Source organism: Drosophila pseudoobscura, chromosome X, assembly GCF_009870125.1.
Source record: "Drosophila pseudoobscura strain MV-25-SWS-2005 chromosome X, UCI_Dpse_MV25, whole genome shotgun sequence".
NCBI lineage: Eukaryota > Metazoa > Arthropoda > Insecta > Diptera > Drosophilidae > Drosophila > Drosophila pseudoobscura.
In genome coordinates this window covers 33,550,905-33,570,235 of record NC_046683.1, presented here as the reverse complement: position 1 = coordinate 33,570,235, position 19,331 = coordinate 33,550,905, and the positions used below count along the sequence as shown (strand labels likewise).

At 46.4% G+C, this 19,331-nt stretch overlaps 1 protein-coding gene and 1 long non-coding RNA gene across 16 annotated transcripts in view; both read left to right on the top strand.

Moving 5' to 3' along the window:
• Window positions 1-19,331, top strand: part of mmd (disintegrin and metalloproteinase domain-containing protein mind-meld) — a 557,313-nt gene that overhangs the window by 292,612 nt on the left and 245,370 nt on the right. For all 15 annotated transcript variants that reach the window (XM_033383140.1, XM_033383136.1, XM_033383138.1 and 12 more), the window contains 2 exons: window positions 18,733-19,032; window positions 19,094-19,263. In XM_033383140.1, coding sequence (XP_033239031.1) covers window positions 18,733-19,032; window positions 19,094-19,263 — 470 coding nt within the window. The remainder of the gene's footprint in view (window positions 1-18,732; window positions 19,033-19,093; window positions 19,264-19,331) is intronic.
• LOC117184636 (uncharacterized) lies at window positions 12,682-14,346 on the top strand. Its single transcript, XR_004470046.1, has 2 exons — window positions 12,682-13,316; window positions 13,367-14,346. It is a non-coding gene; the product is annotated as an uncharacterized lncRNA (long non-coding RNA).

Here is a 19,331-nt window from a genome sequence, read left to right as displayed (position 1 = left end):
GAAGATTTAGCGACTCCTCGCTGGACGTAGTCCTCGACTGGTCGGTGTTCTTCAAGTAGCCCAGGGTGGGTGTTGTCTTCGAGAGAACTCTGCGCAAGCGTGAGGCTTCTGAGTTACTCTCGATTTCGCTGCAGAACTTACGCCAGGAGGCGCGTTTGGCTTTTCTAAGTTCTTTGTTGTAGGTTGACAGACTGGCCTTGTACTCGGCCCAGTTTTGCTCAACGTTTTCAGCCTTAGCTTTATTGAAGAGTCTCCGGGAGGCTTTCCGGAGTTCACCCAGTTTCGGATTCCACCATTCAGGTTTCTTCCGGCCTCTGTTCTTGCCAGAGGGGCATGCTTTGTCGAGCGCCTTATTGCAGGCGTCGGTAAAGATCTTAAGAAGACGAGTCGTGGCCTCCGTGGAGAATTCCTCCTCAGATGGGGGCTCAGGGAGAACACGACAGAGGTAATCAGAGTACCGAGTCCAGTTTGTCCGCCTGATGTTCCGGAATCGGACTGGCTTCGGTACTGAGAAGGAGAAGACAGTTTCCACGTACCTGTGGTCCGAGAAGGAGTGCTCTTCCAGGACCCTCCAGGATACAATGTTACGCTGTATCTCATGAGAGGCAAGCGTGAGGTCCAGGACCACCTTGCGGTTTTTAATGATAAAGGTGGGATCACTACCCCGGTTTAATAAGACCATCTGAGTGGTCAGTAAGTAACTGAAAAGGTACTCACCCCTTTCGTTTGTGTCAGTGCTTCCCCACTGACAGTGATGTGCATTGGCATCACACACCACAATTAGGCCGATGTCCTTGGCCGAGCAGTCTGCGATTAGAGCCCGGAGAGGCGCGTGTGGAGGAGGGTCTGGTTGTTCATGCCCCATGTATGCGGAGCAGATCCTCAGTGAGCGCTCCTGGCCTTCGAGGCTCACTGCGGTGTGGTCTTCATTGCTGAAATTTGGGAGCAAAAATAAGTGCAACTCTCTTTTTGCAAGAATGCAGGTACGAATTTTACCTGCGGTTTCAGCTACATATAGCTTGTAGTCAGAAGTCCTCAGACCGGAGACCCTGTTTCCGAGGATCCAGGGCTCCTGAATGAAGACTATGTCGGCTCCACCCTTGGCCAGGTGGAGCAGTAGAGCAGCGCATGCTGCCTTACAATGGTGGAGGTTTATCTGCAGGAGCGTCAACGACATTCCTGAGGCTCGCCTCCACCATTGTTACTTCTAGATCGCTGTCAGGGGACTCCGGCTCCTCCCCGACAACGATAGGGCTGAGACCTCTGGCTAGGTCGCTCTCGTCGAACGCGTAGTCGTCCAAGATGTCGTCCGACATCATGGACGCCGCATCCGACGCCGGGTTGTCTTCCTCGCACGAGGCCCCCTCTTTCGGGATCTCCGGCAGCTCCGGGTCTGGCTCGACCTCCGCTTGCCTGCCCTTGCGATCGGACTTGTAAGTGGATATGATGACCTTCTTGTAGCCATAATCCACTACACCGTCCGACTTTGCGAGGAGATCTATGGATTCCTCATTTAGGACGAGGATTACGAGAGGCGCCTCTGCCCTTGGATATCCTCCACCTTTGCCACCTTCCAGTCGGCTGTAGGAAGGTGGGGGTTGCAGACCTGCAGTAACCTGAGGATCTTCTCAGGCTCTGCAGGCTTAGCCGAGACCCACGCTCTGGCTCTCGGGCGACTAGGGACATCTTCCCACTTCACGGCCTCCAGTTTCGCCCCTGGATAGACCTCTTTTAGGGCCGCCACCGCCTTCATGTAGAGGGCCGCAGAGCGAGCGTCTTGGCAGGCAATGGCTTTCACCTTGCCTTGATGCCACCCTGCGTCCTCACACTTTGGCGGTGGTCCGCCGTTCTCCTCCAGTTCCAGTAGGAACCGGTCCTGGAGCTCGTTCTCCACCAGGTGCTACTTATCGCGAGGGACATGGCCGTCCTCGGCGCCCCTGTCCAGGACACCGATCAGGGTCTTGCCCCTCGCCACCTCAGCGAACGACCGGTTCGTGAGGTGGGTCTTCACCCGCTTGGCTTGCTGGGCTTGGCCTGGCTGATTTGCGGGGTCCTCCGCTGAGCGTTGCCGCTTGTTGGGGGCCTTGGCTACGCCCTTTCCGGCTTTGGCTGGCTGGAACAGAGGAAGGATTGAGCAGGCCTACAGCCTCTGCTCCTTTCCTTCGGCTGATGCCTTGAAATTCGGGTCTTCGTTGGACAGGATGAAAGCCGCTCGTCTCCTGTCCTGGTACGACGGCTTTCCTCCCCGTGGTGCAGAGACGCTGCCCGCCGGGGCTCCCAAGGGTTCTTCGGTCCCGGTGCGCTTATCAGCCGCGATTACGCTCTGCTTGGCAGCCACCCCGGTATCCGCTTCGCCCTTGGAGCCACCCGACTTGGAAGGACCCGATTGGCTTTTCGGGCCCCCCCTCGCTGCGGCTGCTGCCTGAAGACGGTGGACCGACTCAGTCTCCTTCCCCGTCTTCTTTGGACCCGGTTTCCCAGGAGCTGGTGGTTCATTGGTTCATAGTGGAAATTGAACCTTAACTCGTCTTTAACCGGTTCCCACTGTAGTCGTAAGGTTTTGACGGATTCATGCTCCTCAATGGTTAATACTTTATTTTCTTGGTCATCTCTAATGCCTTCTATAATTTCTGGGATATTTGTTATCCACTTTCTTAAGTTAAACCCAACCTTATTAGACTCCCGGGTAAGTTCCTTTACATGCCTTTTAGCATCCAGTATCGTGTCGGCACCTGTCATCAGGTCGTCCATATAAAAATCATTCTTTATGATTTCCCTAATAGCTTGATTTTTGCAATTCTCTATACTATTGAAACAAGCATCCTGGTTGCTAAGTAGGGTGCTGAAGCTGTACCATACGTAACGGTTTTAAGGGAGGGGGGGGATAAGAGCCTCCCGCCCCCAAGCTCACTTGGACCTATAAACAGGTCCGTTGTGTTGCCGCATGGGCATGTGCCCCTTCGCGTTGCCCGAACCGTGAGAGCATTCTACTGCAGGTTAAGGGCAGTCCCATCCGGTGGCTTGGATGTATTTGGACAAGGTCCCTGGTTTGATTACGGACAGGTCCGAAATGTCCGTGAGGAAAGCGGCCCCGAGAATACGAAGACGACGATTTCCAAGGGCTGGGCAGTGGCAGAAGAACAATGCTCGAACAATTCGTGCGTTATGAGCTTGCACGTAGCCAAGGGCATCGCTACTTGCTCCCTCTCCGATAGGAGAGAAATCGTAGTACCCTGCCTGGCTAGCTCGTCGGCGGCGTCATTCCCCTCGATGTCCCTGTGGCCGGGGACCCATATAAGGAAGAGATCTAACTGCTCTGCGATCTCGTGCAGAGACCTGCGGCAGTCATTTACAGTCGCTGAGTTCGACGATATTGAGCCTAGAGCTTTGATAGCTGCTTGGCTGTCCGAGAAGACGCACACTAAGTGCGTATCTAGGAGTAGTTTGGAGACGATCGAAATGGCCTCCTTGATGGCTTCAACCTCCGCTTGGAACACACTACAGTGATCCGGGAGCCTGAAGCAATGACTGATGTTCAGCTCGCTACAGTTGACTCCGCCTCCCACGCGGTCGTCTAACTTTGAGCCATCAGTGTAGAAGTGAACCGCATTTGCAGGTCCTGGTTCGCCCATCTCCCAGTCCTCCCTAGGTGGGATTGATACCTGGAAGGGCGTCGATAGGTGATCGCTAGGAATACAGTAATCTGTCCTCTTTGGTAATTGCGGGAGTCTCATCAGGAGTCCTGAGTGCCCAACCACGGACGCCTTCCACAGTCTGGCTTCTCTCATTCGGAGGGCGGAAAGTGTTGCCACCTTCTTTCCCATGAGATCAACAGGGAGGAGGTCCAGCACAGTATCCAGGGCTTCCCCTGGAATAGTGCGTAGCCCGCCAGTGATGCATAGCTCTGCCATGCGTTGAACTCTGCCGAGTTTATTGAGGCATGTCCTTCTGTCTAAGGCTGGCCACCATACCACCACTCCAGGGAGCATGATCGGTCATATGATGGCGGTGTAGAGCCATCGGACTATATAGGGGATCATTCCCCATTTTAGTCCAATGGCTTTCCTGCAAGTATAGAGGGCCACTTTCTTTACTCTGTCCTCTATGCTCAATTTCCAGTCGAGCTTTCTGTCGAGGATTAGGCCAAGATACTTGGCGTTGCTGCTGAAAACTAGCGCTTCCCCACATAGTCTAGGGGGAATCAGTGCGGGAACCTTGTACTTCCAAGTGAAAAACACCAGTTCCGTTTTAGACGGGTTGACGCCTAACCCGCATTTGTCTGCCCATTTCGACATTTTCGTGAGAGTACTTGTCATGCACTCACACAACGTCTGCGGAAAGTGTGTTCACTGCCACGTTCCATAGGAGGGGCGAGAGGACTCCGCCCTGCGGTGTGCCTCTGCTGACAAATCTGGTACACGTTGACGTCCCCAGTGATGCCTCAACCGTCCTGCATTGTAGCATCTGATCGATCAGGCTCACCGTCCTGGAGTCAACGCCCAGATCCGTCAGTGCGGCCGTGATGGCGGTCGGAAGGATGTTGTTAAAGGCGCCTTCTATGTCGAGGAAGGCTACTAGGGTGTACTCCTTAAAATTAAGGGACGCTTCGATGATCGATGTGATCGAGTGTAGGGCCGTTTCGGTGGATCTTCCCTTCCGATAGGCATGCTGGGAGTCTGAGATCAGACTGGACGGAATGCACGCCGTTAGATGAAGCCCCAGGAGCCGCTCCATCGCCTTTAGAAGAAAAGACGATAGACTTATGGGTCTGAAATCTTTTGGGGCAGTGTGCGAGGGCTTGCCCGCCTTGGGTATGAATACGACTTTATTCTGAAGCCAGGTGTCAGGAATGCACCCGTGGGAGAAGATTCACTCGTAAATTATTTTGAGCCAGTTAAAGGCTTTATGTCCCGCGTGAATCAGTTGGGCAGGGAAAATGCCGTCTGGCCCCGCGGACTTGTAGGGTTTAAAACTTCTGATCGCCCAGGAAATGTTCTCCTGGCTTAGCAGTCTCAGGATGGCATTTGAGGCGACAGAAGGAGGCGCGAGGTAGTTGGGTCTGTTTTCATCGCAGCCAGGGAAGTGGGTATTTAGGAGAAGATTTAGCGACTCCTCGCTGGACGTAGTCCTCGACTGGTCGGTGTTCTTCAACTAGCCCAGGGTGGGTGTTGTCTTCGAGAGAACTCTGCGCAAGCGTGAGGCTTCTGAGTTACTCTCGATTTCGCTGCAGAACTTACGCCAGGAGGCGCGTTTGGCTTTTCTAAGTTCTTTGTTTTAGGTTGACAGACTGGCCTTGTACTCGGCCCAGTTTTGCTCAACGTTTTCAGCCTAAGCTTTATTGAAGAGTCTCCGGGAGGCTTTCCGGAGTTCACCCAGTTTCGGATTCCACCATTCAGGTTTCTTCCGGCCTCTGTTCTTGCCAGAGGGGCATGCTTTGTCGAGCGCCTTATTGCAGGCGTCGGTAAAGTTCTTAAGAAGACGAGTCGTGGCCTCCGTGGAGAATTCCTCCTCAGATGGGGGCTCAGGGAGAACACGACAGAGGTAATCAGAGTACCGAGTCCAGTTTGTCCGCCTGATGTTCCGGAATCGGACTGGCTTCGGTACTGAGAAGGAGAAGACAGTTTCCACGTACCTGTGGTCCGAGAAGGAGTGCTCTTCCAGGACCCTCCAGGATACAATGTTACGCTGTATCTCATGAGAGGCAAGCGTGAGGTCCAGGACCACCTTGCGGTTTTTAATGATAAAGGTGGGATCACTACCCCGGTTTAATAAGACCATCTGAGTGGTCAGTAAGTAACTGAAAAGGTACTCACCCCTTTCGTTTGTGTCAGTGCTTCCCCACTGACAGTGATGTGCATTGGCATCACACCCCACAATTAGGCCGATGTCCTTGGCCGAGCAGTCTGCGATTAGAGCCCGGAGAGGCGCGTGTGGAGGGGGGTCTGGTTGTTCATGCCCCATGTATGCGGAGCAGATCCTCAGTGAGCGCTCCTGGCCTTCGAGGCTCACTGCGGTGTGGTCTTCATTGCTGAAATTTGGGAGCAAAAATAAGTGCAACTCTCTTTTTGCAAGAATGCAGGTACGAATTTTACCTGCGGTTTCAGCTACATATAGCTTGTAGTCAGAAGTCCTCAGACCGGAGACCCTGTTTCCGAAGATCCAGGGCTCCTGAATGAGGACTATGTCGGCTCCACCCTTGGCCAGGTGGAGCAGTAGAGCAGCGCATGCTGCCTTACAATGGTGGAGGTTTATCTGCAGGAGCGTCAACGACATTCCTGAGGCTCGCCTCTACCATTGTTACTTCTAGATCGCTGTCAGGGGACTCCGGCTCCTCCCCGACAACGATAGGGCTGAGACCTCTGGCTAGGTCGCTCTCGTCGAACGCGTAGTCGTCCAGGATGTCGTCCGACATCATGGACGCCGCATCCGACGCCGGGTTGTCTTCCTCGCACGAGGCCCCCTCTTTCGGGATCTCCGGCAGCTCCGGGTCTGGCTCGACCTCCGCTTGCCTGCCCTTGCGATCGGACTTGTAAGTGGATATGGTGACCTTCTTGTAGCCATAATCCACTACACCGTCCGACTTTGCGAGGAGATCTATGGATTCCTCATTTAGGACGAGGATTACGAGAGGCGCCTCTGCCCTTGGATATCCTCCACCTTTGCCACCTTCCAGTCGGCTGTAGGAAGGTGGGGGTTGCAGACCTGCAGTAACCTGAGGATCTTCTCAGGCTCTGCAGGCTTAGCCGAGACCCACGCTCTGGCTCTCGGGCGACTAGGGACATCTTCCCACTTCACGGCCTCCAGTTTCGCCCCTGGATAGACCTCTTTTAGGGCCGCCACCGCCTTCATGTAGAGGGCCGCAGAGCGAGCGTCTTGGCAGGCGATGGCTTTCACCTTGCCTTGATGCCACCCTGCGTCCTCACACTTTGGCGGTGGTCCGCCGTTCTCCTCCAGTTCCAATAGGAACAGGTCCTAGAGCTCGTTCTCCACCAGGTGCCACTTATCGCGAGGGACATGGCCGTCCTCGGCGCCTCTGTCCAGGACACCGATCAGGGTCTTGCCCCTCGCCACCTCAGCGAACGGCCGGTTCGTGAGGTGGGTCTTCACCCGCTTGGCTTGCTGGGCTTGGCCTGGCTGATTTGCGGGGTCCTCCGCTGAGCGTTGCCGCTTGTTGGGGGCCTTGGCTGCGCCCTTTCGGCTTTGGCTGGCTGGAACAGAGGAAGGATTGAGCAGGCCCACAGCCTCTGCTCCTTTCCTTCGGCTGACGCCTTGAAATTCGGGTCTTCGTTGGACAGGATGAAAGCCGCTCGTCTCCTGTCCTGGTACGACGGCTTTCCTCCCCGTGGTGCAAAGACGCTGGCCGCCGGGGCTCCCAAGGGTTCTTCGGTCCCGGTGCGCTTATCAGCCGCGATTACGCTCTGCTTGGCAGCCACCCCGGTATCCGCTTCGCCCTTGGAGCCACCCGACTTGGAAGGACCCGATTGGCTTTTCAGGCCCCCCTCGCTGCGGCTGCTGCCTGAAGACGGTGGACCGACTCAGTCTCCTTCCCCGTCTTCTTTGGACCCGGTTTCCCAGGAGCTGGTGCAGAGGGATTGGCTTGTCCCTCCGGTACTTTAAGAGGAGTACCGAGCTCCTTTGCGGCTTTGTTTGTTTTTACATATTTATTATTTGGCATAGTAGTTCCCACGAGTAGGCGGGAAGGGGATGGTCACCCGAGGCATTGCCCGCTTGCCCCGGGAAGCCTGATTTAAACTGGAGGTCGGCAGGTATCCAGAGTCCGCATATTAGTGACCGGGCACCCCCCCGGCCATGCATCCCTCGGCATATAACAGTGTCACCTTGGATTGGGGTAATTTCACTGATAGTTTCCTTCTCTCCGCCCGACTACAATTAGCCAGCATCCTGGCAGAGACATGACCGTACCAGGACCTGTTTCCAGCCGCCCTCACGGGGAGAGTATAGTCGCACTTCTGCCGGTGTGTACAGTTACGGCGGGTGCCGGTTCGCTCGTGCCCACCTGTATCCTATGACGCAGAGCACAGTCGCCTTGGATCCAGGGCAAGCCATGAACCCGAGGCGCCTGTGCCCCTTTCCGAGTCTACAGTTGTGCGAGCCGACCCGTCATCCGTTTGTCCCCCTGTAGCACCCGATGGCTGACGGCCAATCCGTCAAGTTATCCCTCCAAACTATATGCAAATATTGTTGATCGTCTTTATCAACATTAATTTGGTAGTACATTTGTTCAATGTCCGCAGATATTACAAATGGCCATTTACGCCATTTCACCATAATATCGAAAATATCTTTTTAGACTCTTGGTCCAACCCACATGATATCATTGAAACTTTTATTGTTTGTGGTGTTTGCTGAAGCATCGAAAACCACCCTCAGCTTTGTGGTTAGACTGGAATCTCTTATGACTCCTTGATGGGGCAAATAATATTTCTTCTTCTTTGGACTCTACCATATGTCCTAAGTTTGTATATTCATGCATAAACTTTATGTAATTTTCTCTTAATTTTGTATTATTGCTGAGCTTTCTTTCTAACCTGTAAAATCGCGCCATAGCTTGTAGTTTTGAACCTCCTAGATCCTCTTCTTTTTCAAATGGTATTTTAACTACATACCTACCATTCTCATCTATTCTTGTTGTTTCCAAGAAATGCTCCTCGCACACATCTTCTTCTACGTCATTCTTTTCACATTCCAATTCCCAGCACCGCTCTAAGTCCCCAACTTCAATTGTTGTCGCCACAATAAATTTATCACCCTTTGATTTGATGCAACCGGATATAATCCATCCGAATTCTGTATTTTGACCAAGTAGTCCGACTATTTTTACTACTCCTTTTTTTTTAAATATCCCAATTATTACATATACCCTACTTGGTTTGTTAAAGTGAGGGTCTGCCAACACATAATCTTGCCACTTAGTTTTGTCAATATTGAAAGACTTTAATGGTAATCTTTCATCAGTTTCAGAAGAATAATTGCTTCAATATTTAGAGGACCTTTATTACAATCACGAGTTTTTACAGATAAAGTAAATTTGTACTTTAAAGTGCAAGAGTCTGTATATGACATTCCACTTACCTCGGTGTTCGCTCTTTTTCGTACTAAGTTTAATATTTGCGCAGCTTCTGAAATTATGGTACATTGCGACCCACAATCAATGAGAGCTCCAAGGTTTTGATAGCCACCATTCCTTGACCTTACCTTTATAAGTGCTGTGGCTTTTGTCAGGCAAGTGTTAACATTTTTCCTATTTTCGTAGGAAATATGGAGCATCGTATGATGAGGTTTTTTACAAATCTCACATAAAATTTCAGATAAGCATTTCTTATACGTATCATGCCTACAGCATTTTGTGCAAAGGTGCTGTTTTTTAATCTATCGGACTCGTTCCCTTAAACTTATAGCAGTGATTTATGGTATGTCCTGCCATTTTACATAGCAGACAATTTTCTTTTATTTTACCATATTGCACTACTTTTTTCAACGTTTCGCTCTTCTGACTCAATTCCAGCTAATGGAAAAATTTTAGTTATAGGTCGTTTTATCAACCCGTCTTGATGTTTTATAGTTACTACTCTGACTCTATCGTCCTTACCTTTATGTATTTCTTCTATTTTTCCAAAGGACCATATAGCTGGGTGACAGTTTTCTTTTTTTATTAATACAATCTGTCCCTTTTTAATATTCTGCGTTCCTATTTTCCATTTATTTCTTTGTTGCAGTGTGTGCAAATAATCTTCTTTCCGTTTAATCCAAAATTCTCTTTTCATTTTCTGAATTAGTCTCCACAAATTGTCTTAATCGGGCCAAATATTGGCATTCCAATAATAAAATTAACTGGTGTTAATACATCCAGATCGTCAATATCATTTGTAGCTGCAAAGGGCGTGAATTTAATACCGCTTCCATTTGACATAATGGAGTGGACATTTCCTCATAGGTTAAATTATTGTCCCCAATTACTCTTTTCAAGTGATATTTCACTGATTTTACCCCAGCTTGCCAAATACTTCCGAAATGAGGTCCTGCCGGGGAAATGAAGTGCCACTCGATCTGTTCTCTTTCTAATATTGGCACCACTTTTATGTTTTTCTTAAGGGCTCTTTGATATTCGACTTTTAATTTGCGCGAAGCTCCCACAAAGTTGGTTCATTACCTGAAAAGATTTTTGCACATTTTCCTCTTCTTGAGAAAATCTTCTAGGTGAAGCCAGAAATGCATCTGAAGTAACTTCGGTGACTACTTCCAAATGAATAGCTTTTGTCGCCATGCTCACGAATACGGCAATATATCACTTATAGGATTGCTGCCCCGGTTTTGAGAGCATCGGATATAGTAAGGCCCGGCGTTTCCTGTATTTCGAAACGGGTGCGACATTTTGTCTACACCTAGCACAGGTGACAAACTCTTAAAGTTTTTTCTTTAAGAAATTTCGTAGCCCAAATACCAAAATTTTCGCTGGATATAGTTTCGCATCAGGTTAATTCCACCGTGCAATGTTTCTTTATGTGCATTCTTGATAATTAAAGACGTCAAGTGACACTTATCTAAAATCAAAGGATGTTTAACCTCAAATTCCGCGTTGGAGTTTTGCAATCTACCTCCAACTCATAACAATCCTTCTTTATCTAAGAACGGATTTAAGCTTAAGCATCCTACTTACACTTTCCGATAAGCATTTCTTATACATGCCTACAGCATTTAGTGCAAAGGTGCTGTGTTTTAATCAACTGGCCTCTATCTATCGGACTCATTCCCTTAAACTTATAGCAGTGAATTATGGTATGTCCTGCCATTTTACATAACGGACAATTTTCTTTTTTTTACCATATTGCACTACCTTTTTCAGCGGTTTCCACTCTTTATCCTGCGACGTGTAAAGAGAAGTGTACCGTTGTTCTAAAAATTCCATTACATCTGGAAATGCTTGGATCTCTTTTGTCCTTTTTATATGACTTTCATATAATTGTAAGGTTGTTGAACTTTTTCACACTTTTTGACGCGAAAATCACATTAACTTCTTCTGTGTCTTCTGTGACTGTAATTGTGACTTTAATTTGATTAAATGTATTGACTCATTTATAGAATCAGAAAACCATTTAATATATTTCGCGGAATCGTGATCTAGCACTGGTAAGTCTAGTAGACAATTCAGCTGATCCGAAAGTATTTTTCGTTTATTTTCATATCGCTTGGTCAGCAATTCCCAAGCGGCATTTTAATTCTCCAGCGGCACAGTTAAAAGGTGAGCTACCATACTCCGTGCCTCACCCTGTATCGCGATTTTCAAATAATTGAATTTTAGAGATGTACTTAGACTATCTCTGTTATGAATTTATTCACAAAATATTTGTGATAAGCCGTCCCACTCTTTTTTTGCCCAAGAATGTGGAAGATCAAGCAAATCGATATCTTCCTTTGTTTATTGTTGCCCCTTTAGTATCCATGCTGTTTCCCTCGGATACGGTTAGCATCCTAACTTCTAGGTTGCTCAACATGCTTGGAATATCAAAGTCAAACTCGCCGGTCTGCTCGTTGAAGCTGTCGTTTGTTTCATAGCTATGATAAAATTTCTCAATTTTTGAGCTCAGTTTTTTACTGAGGAACTTATTTTTTTTCTCATTCTACACTCTCCAATTTTAGCCTGATCAAACCTCTGCATGGTTTGCTCTAAATACGTCTTCAGGTTTTCCACTATTCTGTCGATTTCCTCAGATACTTTTTCAATGCTATTGTCAATATTGGGCTCTCTGTCTTCCTTCAAAGTTTCAGTCGCCACTGATTGTAACTTTGTTATTTCTACCTTCCCTTCCGTTAGGGTTTCATTATTTTTTGACTCTACATACTTTTTTTATTTTTTCATAATTTTTTCGTACTACTGTCTCTTATAGTAGTCATGATCGACTACTCCATATGCTAACAGTGCAGAGATATTTCCTGTAACTTTGTTCTTAAGGTCTCCTAAACTTTGGATTACATCGCTGGTCAAATGACCAGCTTCAATCTCATTAATCTCCTTTGCTATCGCGGCTTGAGCCTCTAAATGCTTAATTATTTGTTCCGATAACATCTTACTTTAATTTGTTACTTAATTAGGCTTAAAAAAAATTTAAATATCTGACTTAGCTGATGAATTCTGCTTCTGCTGTTGTTGTCACTGCTGCTGATGTCGATGCTGCAGAAGTCGCTGTCGCTGATGTCGCTGCTGCTGATGTCGCTGCCGCTGATGTCGCTGCTGCAGGTCTTTCCGTCGCTGCAGTTATTGTTGCTGTCACCTTGGGCACACACAAACCAATTTATTTATTTATTTTTTTTTTTTTCACAGTCACTGATACTTGCCAGCTTTTTTTCAATTGCTAGCCATTAACTTTTGATGTTTGGGACTATTTTTTTTTTCTTTCGATGTTTCGACCTCAAAAACGCCACCGTCGCGAAAAATTTGTATTTTTCAATTACAATAGATATACATCTTTCGTTACCTATTAAAATACAGCCTGTCCAGCTCGTATTTTTCCAATATATTAATTGAAACTTCCGTTTCATTAATTTTTATTTTTTTTTATTATTCTCCGATCATAATAGATATTCCCAGTTATATATTAAAAATACAGCCTGCTTAGCTCGTATTTTCCCAAATTATTAATTGAAACTTACGTTTCATTCATTTATTTTATACTCTATATACTCTATATACTCTATTTTTTATTTTGCTACCTTTAGCTGTCAGTGAACTAGGGCACTTGTTCAGTCTCAAAGGAGCTGGTTTAACTCCGTGCTCTTACCGCAGGGGGGAAAGAACGGAGAGTCTCGAAGAACAGTCCGGCTCCGATGAGCATATCAATCCGATGCGGCTTATGGATCGAAGGGTCAGCAAGCTGGATATTCAAAGGTATAGGCCAATTAGCAGAGCTAATTGAGACGCGAGGTTGACTGCCCGTAATCTTCTGGGGAACGACGGCAGATACCTTAAGTTGAGAAGCTAGCATCTTCTATGCCAGAGACTGCAGCAAGCAGCTTGGTTTTTCGCACTTGAAGCTGACGAGTAGTTACGAAATGCAATTGCGAGCCCGAGTCCAACAATGCGCGACATGGCATGAAAGTTCCAGCACTGTTTTTGACGAGAACGACGACGGTGGCTAATATAACAGGCTCAGACGGACGCTGGGATATATGCGCTTGCGCCAAGGAGGGCGACAATGCTGCCATGGCGGTATGATTTGGTTGCGGCTCAATTGAAGAAACAGTATGGAAGGGTTCTGTTGGACGAAGAAAATGCAGAAGTGTGGTGCTTCGATTGGCAAGTACGGCAGGGACCTGATTTACAATCTTTCAAGTGATGACCCTTTCGTAGGCAATTGACGCTTAACAAGAACCTCTTTGCTTCCTTGTGACGATCATTCGGCGATAGAGTTTTGAACCGTTGACAATTGGCAATCATATGGTTCGTGTCATCCCAAAAAACACAGGAAACAGGAGCGCACGATGCTACAAACGATTTTCGATGATGCGTACTCACGGTGACTTCCCTGACTTGCCAACCTGACCATCTTGCCCTTGTATGGAGTGGTGAATGCCTTCAAGGGTCTTTGTTCGACATCTTTGTTCCAGAAATGCAGATAATTACTCCAGGATAGAATATCGTGATTCGACGACGCTGCTTCCCATTTAACTTGAGTCTGCCTGTCCAAATTCTTCCAGAGTGCGTGGACGATGATGCAATCAGCTATTTCCTCCTTAGTTGCAAGCGCTTCCAACGCGCGAAGATGTGAGGTGGCGGCATCCGTAAACGCCCGCTGCGAAACAATAGAGAAGTCTCCACGTGCCAGCCCAAATATGTCTCTAATGTGTGCCTGTAGAATGAGACGTTTATTAGCAAATCGATTTTTGAGAATATCTAATGCGGTATTGTAATTAGCCTCGCTCATCTTCAACGAACTATTGGTGTCCAACGCCGCTTTGCTTAAACAAGACCGCAAATGCTGTAACTTATCGATAAAAGTCAGCTCAGCTTCACTATCAATCACAGCTGTGAACATGGAATAGAAGCTTGTCCACTCTGTATAGGCTGCGCTAAACTTGGGCAAGTGCAGCTGTGGCAAGCGCGATCCATTGGCCATGTACATTATGGATTGGGATTCACTTGGGTTCATTTGAAACGTGAAATAATGGGCTGGGAACACTTGCCCAACTCACGCTGTAGAATGGTCCTCAATGATAGGATGGACGAGTCAAATTTTCCTGGTATTTCACTGGACATAGATTCAAAATTCATTTCAAACTGGTGTGTGCCACAATAAAATTGGATTTCAGCTCCGTCAATGATTCCAAGAACCCTCGCAGATTATATTCATCCCTTTGGCGCAGCTTTTCACGATCCATCTCTGTGCGTATTGACTCTAGCCTGTCGAAAAGGGCTCTTGCCTTCCGCCTCATAATGGAAATCCGCGATGCAGGGAATTGGGTGGTGGCTGCGTTCGCACTATCCCTTTCACTAGATGGAGCATCGCCAACTGTCACTGTCATTGCCCATAGCCAACGATGCACTCCTTCTATTATTTTTCCTTTTGCCCATGGTTTTTGCTATATATTGTTGACGCGGAGTGTGTGAGCAAAGACTATACAATACCAAGATGTTGCATGAGGAACAAATTCTTTTTCAATTTTCGTTTGACGCTTCATGGTACGGGCGCGCGGGGCTATTACTTCAATTCTCTTTTACGCTACCTTCGCCTCCGAAATGCTACTCGGCTTCGTCAATGCCTCGGTCACCGTCGAGTCGGTGTGTCTCGAGAGAAAGAATACAAAAACAAAATATGAATCGTCTTCGTGCCGAAACCGTAGGGCAGCGTGGTCGCTGATGTTTTTGGCGCGTCTTTGTGTGAGTGCTTTAGATAAATTTAATGTACGCATCTAATAGGGAATTTTTCAATCGAATTTTCAAGATAGTTTTAGTTTAGGAGATATAAGCACTCAAAGTTTAACATTTTTTAGGTGTGCAAATAATTATTGAACTCATATTCACTAACTAATTTAGCAAGCTGAGACGGCCAAAGGTCCCACTTTGTGCCGCTCCAAAGACATCGGCGATCCGCGACCACCGCTTCGACGGTGCTGAGGCTCGAGAGTCCAGAATTGCCGAACAGACGAAACCGATGGGCAGCGCGGTCGCGGTAGAGACGAAATACAGGCGAAAAGGGAATTGAAACCCCGCGAGCTCCCTCGTGCCTTTTGGGCACGTTTGGGTTTGGGTTTGCTTTTAGAAGCAAACGCGTTGTGTACTTTGCACCAAAATATTTGTGTATGTCCAAAATATAGGCGCCGGCAAAGCAACGAAGCGACGACCGAAAAAGAACCAACAGTTATGCACAAGAGAGCGACCGAGATGTTTTGCATTGTTTAAAGCTCGAATTCGAGAGTGAGATATGTGCAGTCGGCCACGAGAGCTGGCTGAAGCAAACGACGAAAGAGGAGGCGAAGAAAACTAACGGACCACGCTTAGAACTCTATGCAGACGGTCTTGACAGTGCGCTGCGCGGCAACGAAAAAGACGGCGAAAGCGAATAGCGGGTCGCTAGAACTGCCACGGTGGGCCACAACGATCTTTGGTTCGCTACTTTTCGACAAATGTTACATCAAACCTTCGAATTTGATTTAACGAACTACTTGAAACACTACTAACACACGACAAGTCCACGGCGATCACGTCGGGGTCACCAAAATGTTGGAAGCTGCCGAGCTTTTTCGGCAACTCTGACTCCACATTTACAAATTAAAAATTGGTCCGTTGTTAAGGTTACAATTGGGCGTTTATTGTTTGTGTGTTGTTGTTAATCAGATCGTCTGCTATGTAGCTGCCTTCAACGTCCTGGTGATCCGGCACGGTAGCTCCACGCTTTATTTACTGTTGCAGCTATATGGCTGTTAAAACACTTCTTATGATCAAAAAGGACTCCAAGGTCATTTGAACTCGAAATTCGCTCGAGAACATGATTTCCTAGAACATATGATGTTTGCATAAGTTTGCATTTGGAAAAGTTCAGAAAAAGAAGATTATTTGAACACCACCATAGTAGTTCACTTAGATCCAGTTGAAAGCGTGTGTACAAATACCAATCAGAGTAACTCTGACAGATTTTAACATAATCAGCATACATTAGTGTAGTAGAGTATGTTTGAAGGTAATTCTCCGAAAAGATAATTACAACACCCTCTTCCAGGTCACACAGATTCTTGTTCACTTCTGTGTTCCATAGAAGAGGAGACAGAAAACCACCTTGCGGGATGCCTCTGTTAACATACCTTGACTGTGTGGAAGGCATCGATGATGACACCGTCCTGCTCGTGAGCAGTTGATTGATGAGCATCAGGAAACGACGGTCCACCTCCAAAGCCCGTCCTCAGTTCTTGTCCGACTAGTCTCTCCAAAGTTTTGAGAAGAAGCGACGATAGACTGATAGGCCCAAAGACTTTTGTGGTTGAGTGTTAGGCTTTAGCCGCCTTTTTTTGTTGGACGTTGACATGCAATGACTGCATCTTTCAAGAGGCGATGCAATTACTGCACCGTCAAGTGGCCCGTGTGACACCAGCAGAAGGCAGTGACGCGAGCATGCAGGAAAAATAGCTGTTAGACTAATATTCGAGGAAAATTAGCACTAAAGTTTCTAAGAGAATTAGGCATGCATTCAAAATATAAAAAAAAATACCACTACAATAACTAATTACTAATGACTAGAAAAGAGTGTAAGGATTAGTAATTTAATAAGAGGAAGAGAATTAGTGGTGGATATAACCTCAACCTCAGACCCTCAACGGTGCATGCAAGGAATAATTCGATCTACAAAGTGGAAGGAATGTCTATGTCACCCCTGGTCAAGTTGTGCATAAAAATCACCCCAAGAATTTTTCTACTTTTAACTTACGAGGGAGGTTTACTAGTAGTAGTCTACTAGAGAGTGTAATTCTCTCAAGAGAACCACCAAATAGGGTATAGGAAGCCAACAAGAGGCTAGAACGATGAAATGTCATAGGCATTTCGAGGCATTAAGGTATAACAAGTTTGCACAACACTATGACTGAAAGTTTTTGAGATCGATTTGCAAGTGAGAATGAAATGAAATGTCCTTATACTGGACACAAAAATTAACATCATCCTCATACATAAGTACTCGAGAGTATGTAATACCGAAGGCAAGTCATTAATAAAGAGTGTGAAGAGTAAGGGGCCTAGATTCCTGCCCTGTGGCAGAAACCTTTACTGGTAAAGAGAGGGGGTTTTTGAAGAGCACTCTTTAAGACCTGGAACAAAGATACAATTTGGCAGACCAAATGGTGTCAAAGCAATTACATCATTAGATATGAGGTCAGGGACCAGCCGTGAAACAAAAACTTGTCGTTTTGGTGGGACTCCTACCAGTGGTTTAGTCACCACAGGCCTAGTACCTGTGGTGGCAATATCCGGAGGACCGGAACGTCTATTTAATGGTGGGCGAACTTGCGGACACCACGGACACGGACGCTGCAGACGTACTTAACATTCTCCGAGGTGATGAATTCGGCTACCGAATCTGCATCGCTAGCAGCTGTCGTTGCACTTGGAGTGGCAAACGAGATCAACTGCTGCATACTTGGAGTGGTCGGAGTCAGTTTTTCTGCTTCTTACAAGTTTTTTTTGGTGCAGACCGTAGCGTATTTCCTTTTTTTATTTATTTATTTACTTAAGAAAAAAAATTCTAATACAAATTGGTATCAAACCAATTTGTCAGACAACGCTCAAAGCGGAATTTGTGAAAAGAGAGCAGAGTGGAGAGCGGTTATAGCGAGAGCTACTAAACAGAGAGCGCTATTGCTCAGAAAGTTTAAAGAGCGATAGAGAAATAACAGTTATTGAAGTTGACGTGATAGCAATAGAGTGATAAAACAACAAAAGCTACAAGATGAGAAACGAGAGCTGTAATGCAATGTAATTTACTCACGGCAACAACACAAACACGACAAGCCGACGCCGAATAATTTGAAGTTCAATAAATAATGATTAAAAACAAATCAAAAGGCATGCACTCGCGGAATAGAATAGATTTCCAGGTAGTAATTTGGATTAAGAAGGTATTTAATGTTTATTTATGAAAACATCGGTTGTTTATGCAAAACAAAGGGAAAATATGCGGAGCGCAAAACAAAAACGCGTCTGATCTATGTTTGTTCATGGCTTGTTTGCGTTAAGCCATGAGAGTATAATTTTCCTACTATCAGTATATTCCAGAAGTTGTATTGAAACCAGTTGATCGTCTTCGGTCTTTTGAAGTTGGGCCGGAATGATCTGGCGATTTTAACGATTTGAAACTGTTTACTGCCCAGCTAATATTCCGGTTTTGAGGATGTGGGCCATCGAAACATTCAAAAATATATTTTTTTGTAAACCTGGAATTCATCAAAACAAATGTTAAGTCCCAAGTCTACAAGACTCAGTTTGAAAAAAAATACATTTTCGATTGGATTTTGTTGACTAATATTATTGACCATTCTGAAAGTTTTTTGAAAGTCTTTTAGATCCTTTTCGGTATTGAATTGATTTTGTTAAAAAATATAAAAAATATTCTATTATTGAAATATTCAATATATATTGTAAAAATTAAATTTAAGCAAGTCTGCAATCGCAAAATGTAATTATCAAACATTTTAACGTTTTCTTTCGATCACCACCTGTGCTTTTACTGGCAGAAACATCCACATGTAATTTTTGAAGCGCGTACGAAAGCAAACAAGGGATGCGCAAATTCAGGTAATTTAGACTCATGGCGATTGTCTCGTCGCACCAAGCACGTGTCAGTAGGAGTTGCGGATGTGGTGGACGATATACGTCAGAACCACGCAATTCGCAGCAAGCGGGATGTGCGAGAGGCCACCAAATACATTGAAACCGCAATTATCGTGGACAAGGCTATGTTTGATAAACGGAACGGGAGCACGCGCGCCGAGGTGATTCACGACGCAATACAGGTTGCCAATATAGCTGATCTGGTAAGTATTAACAGTATTAACCGAATGTCTGAAACTATTTATTTGAATTTAAAATTGCAAGTACTTCCGTACCCTGAATACTCGTGTGTCGGTGGTTTATATTGAAACATGGGGAAAAAACCAAGCCATCATCGATGGAAGTAAGGACATTGGCAAGGCAATATCTAACTTTAACGATTACACGTCAAGAAATCTGTTTCAAATTGAGCGAGACACTACTCAGTTGCTTACGTAAGAGTTTCCTGTCTTCCCTGTGCACTCTTACAGGGTACTGTACTAGGCTCATATATTATTTTATT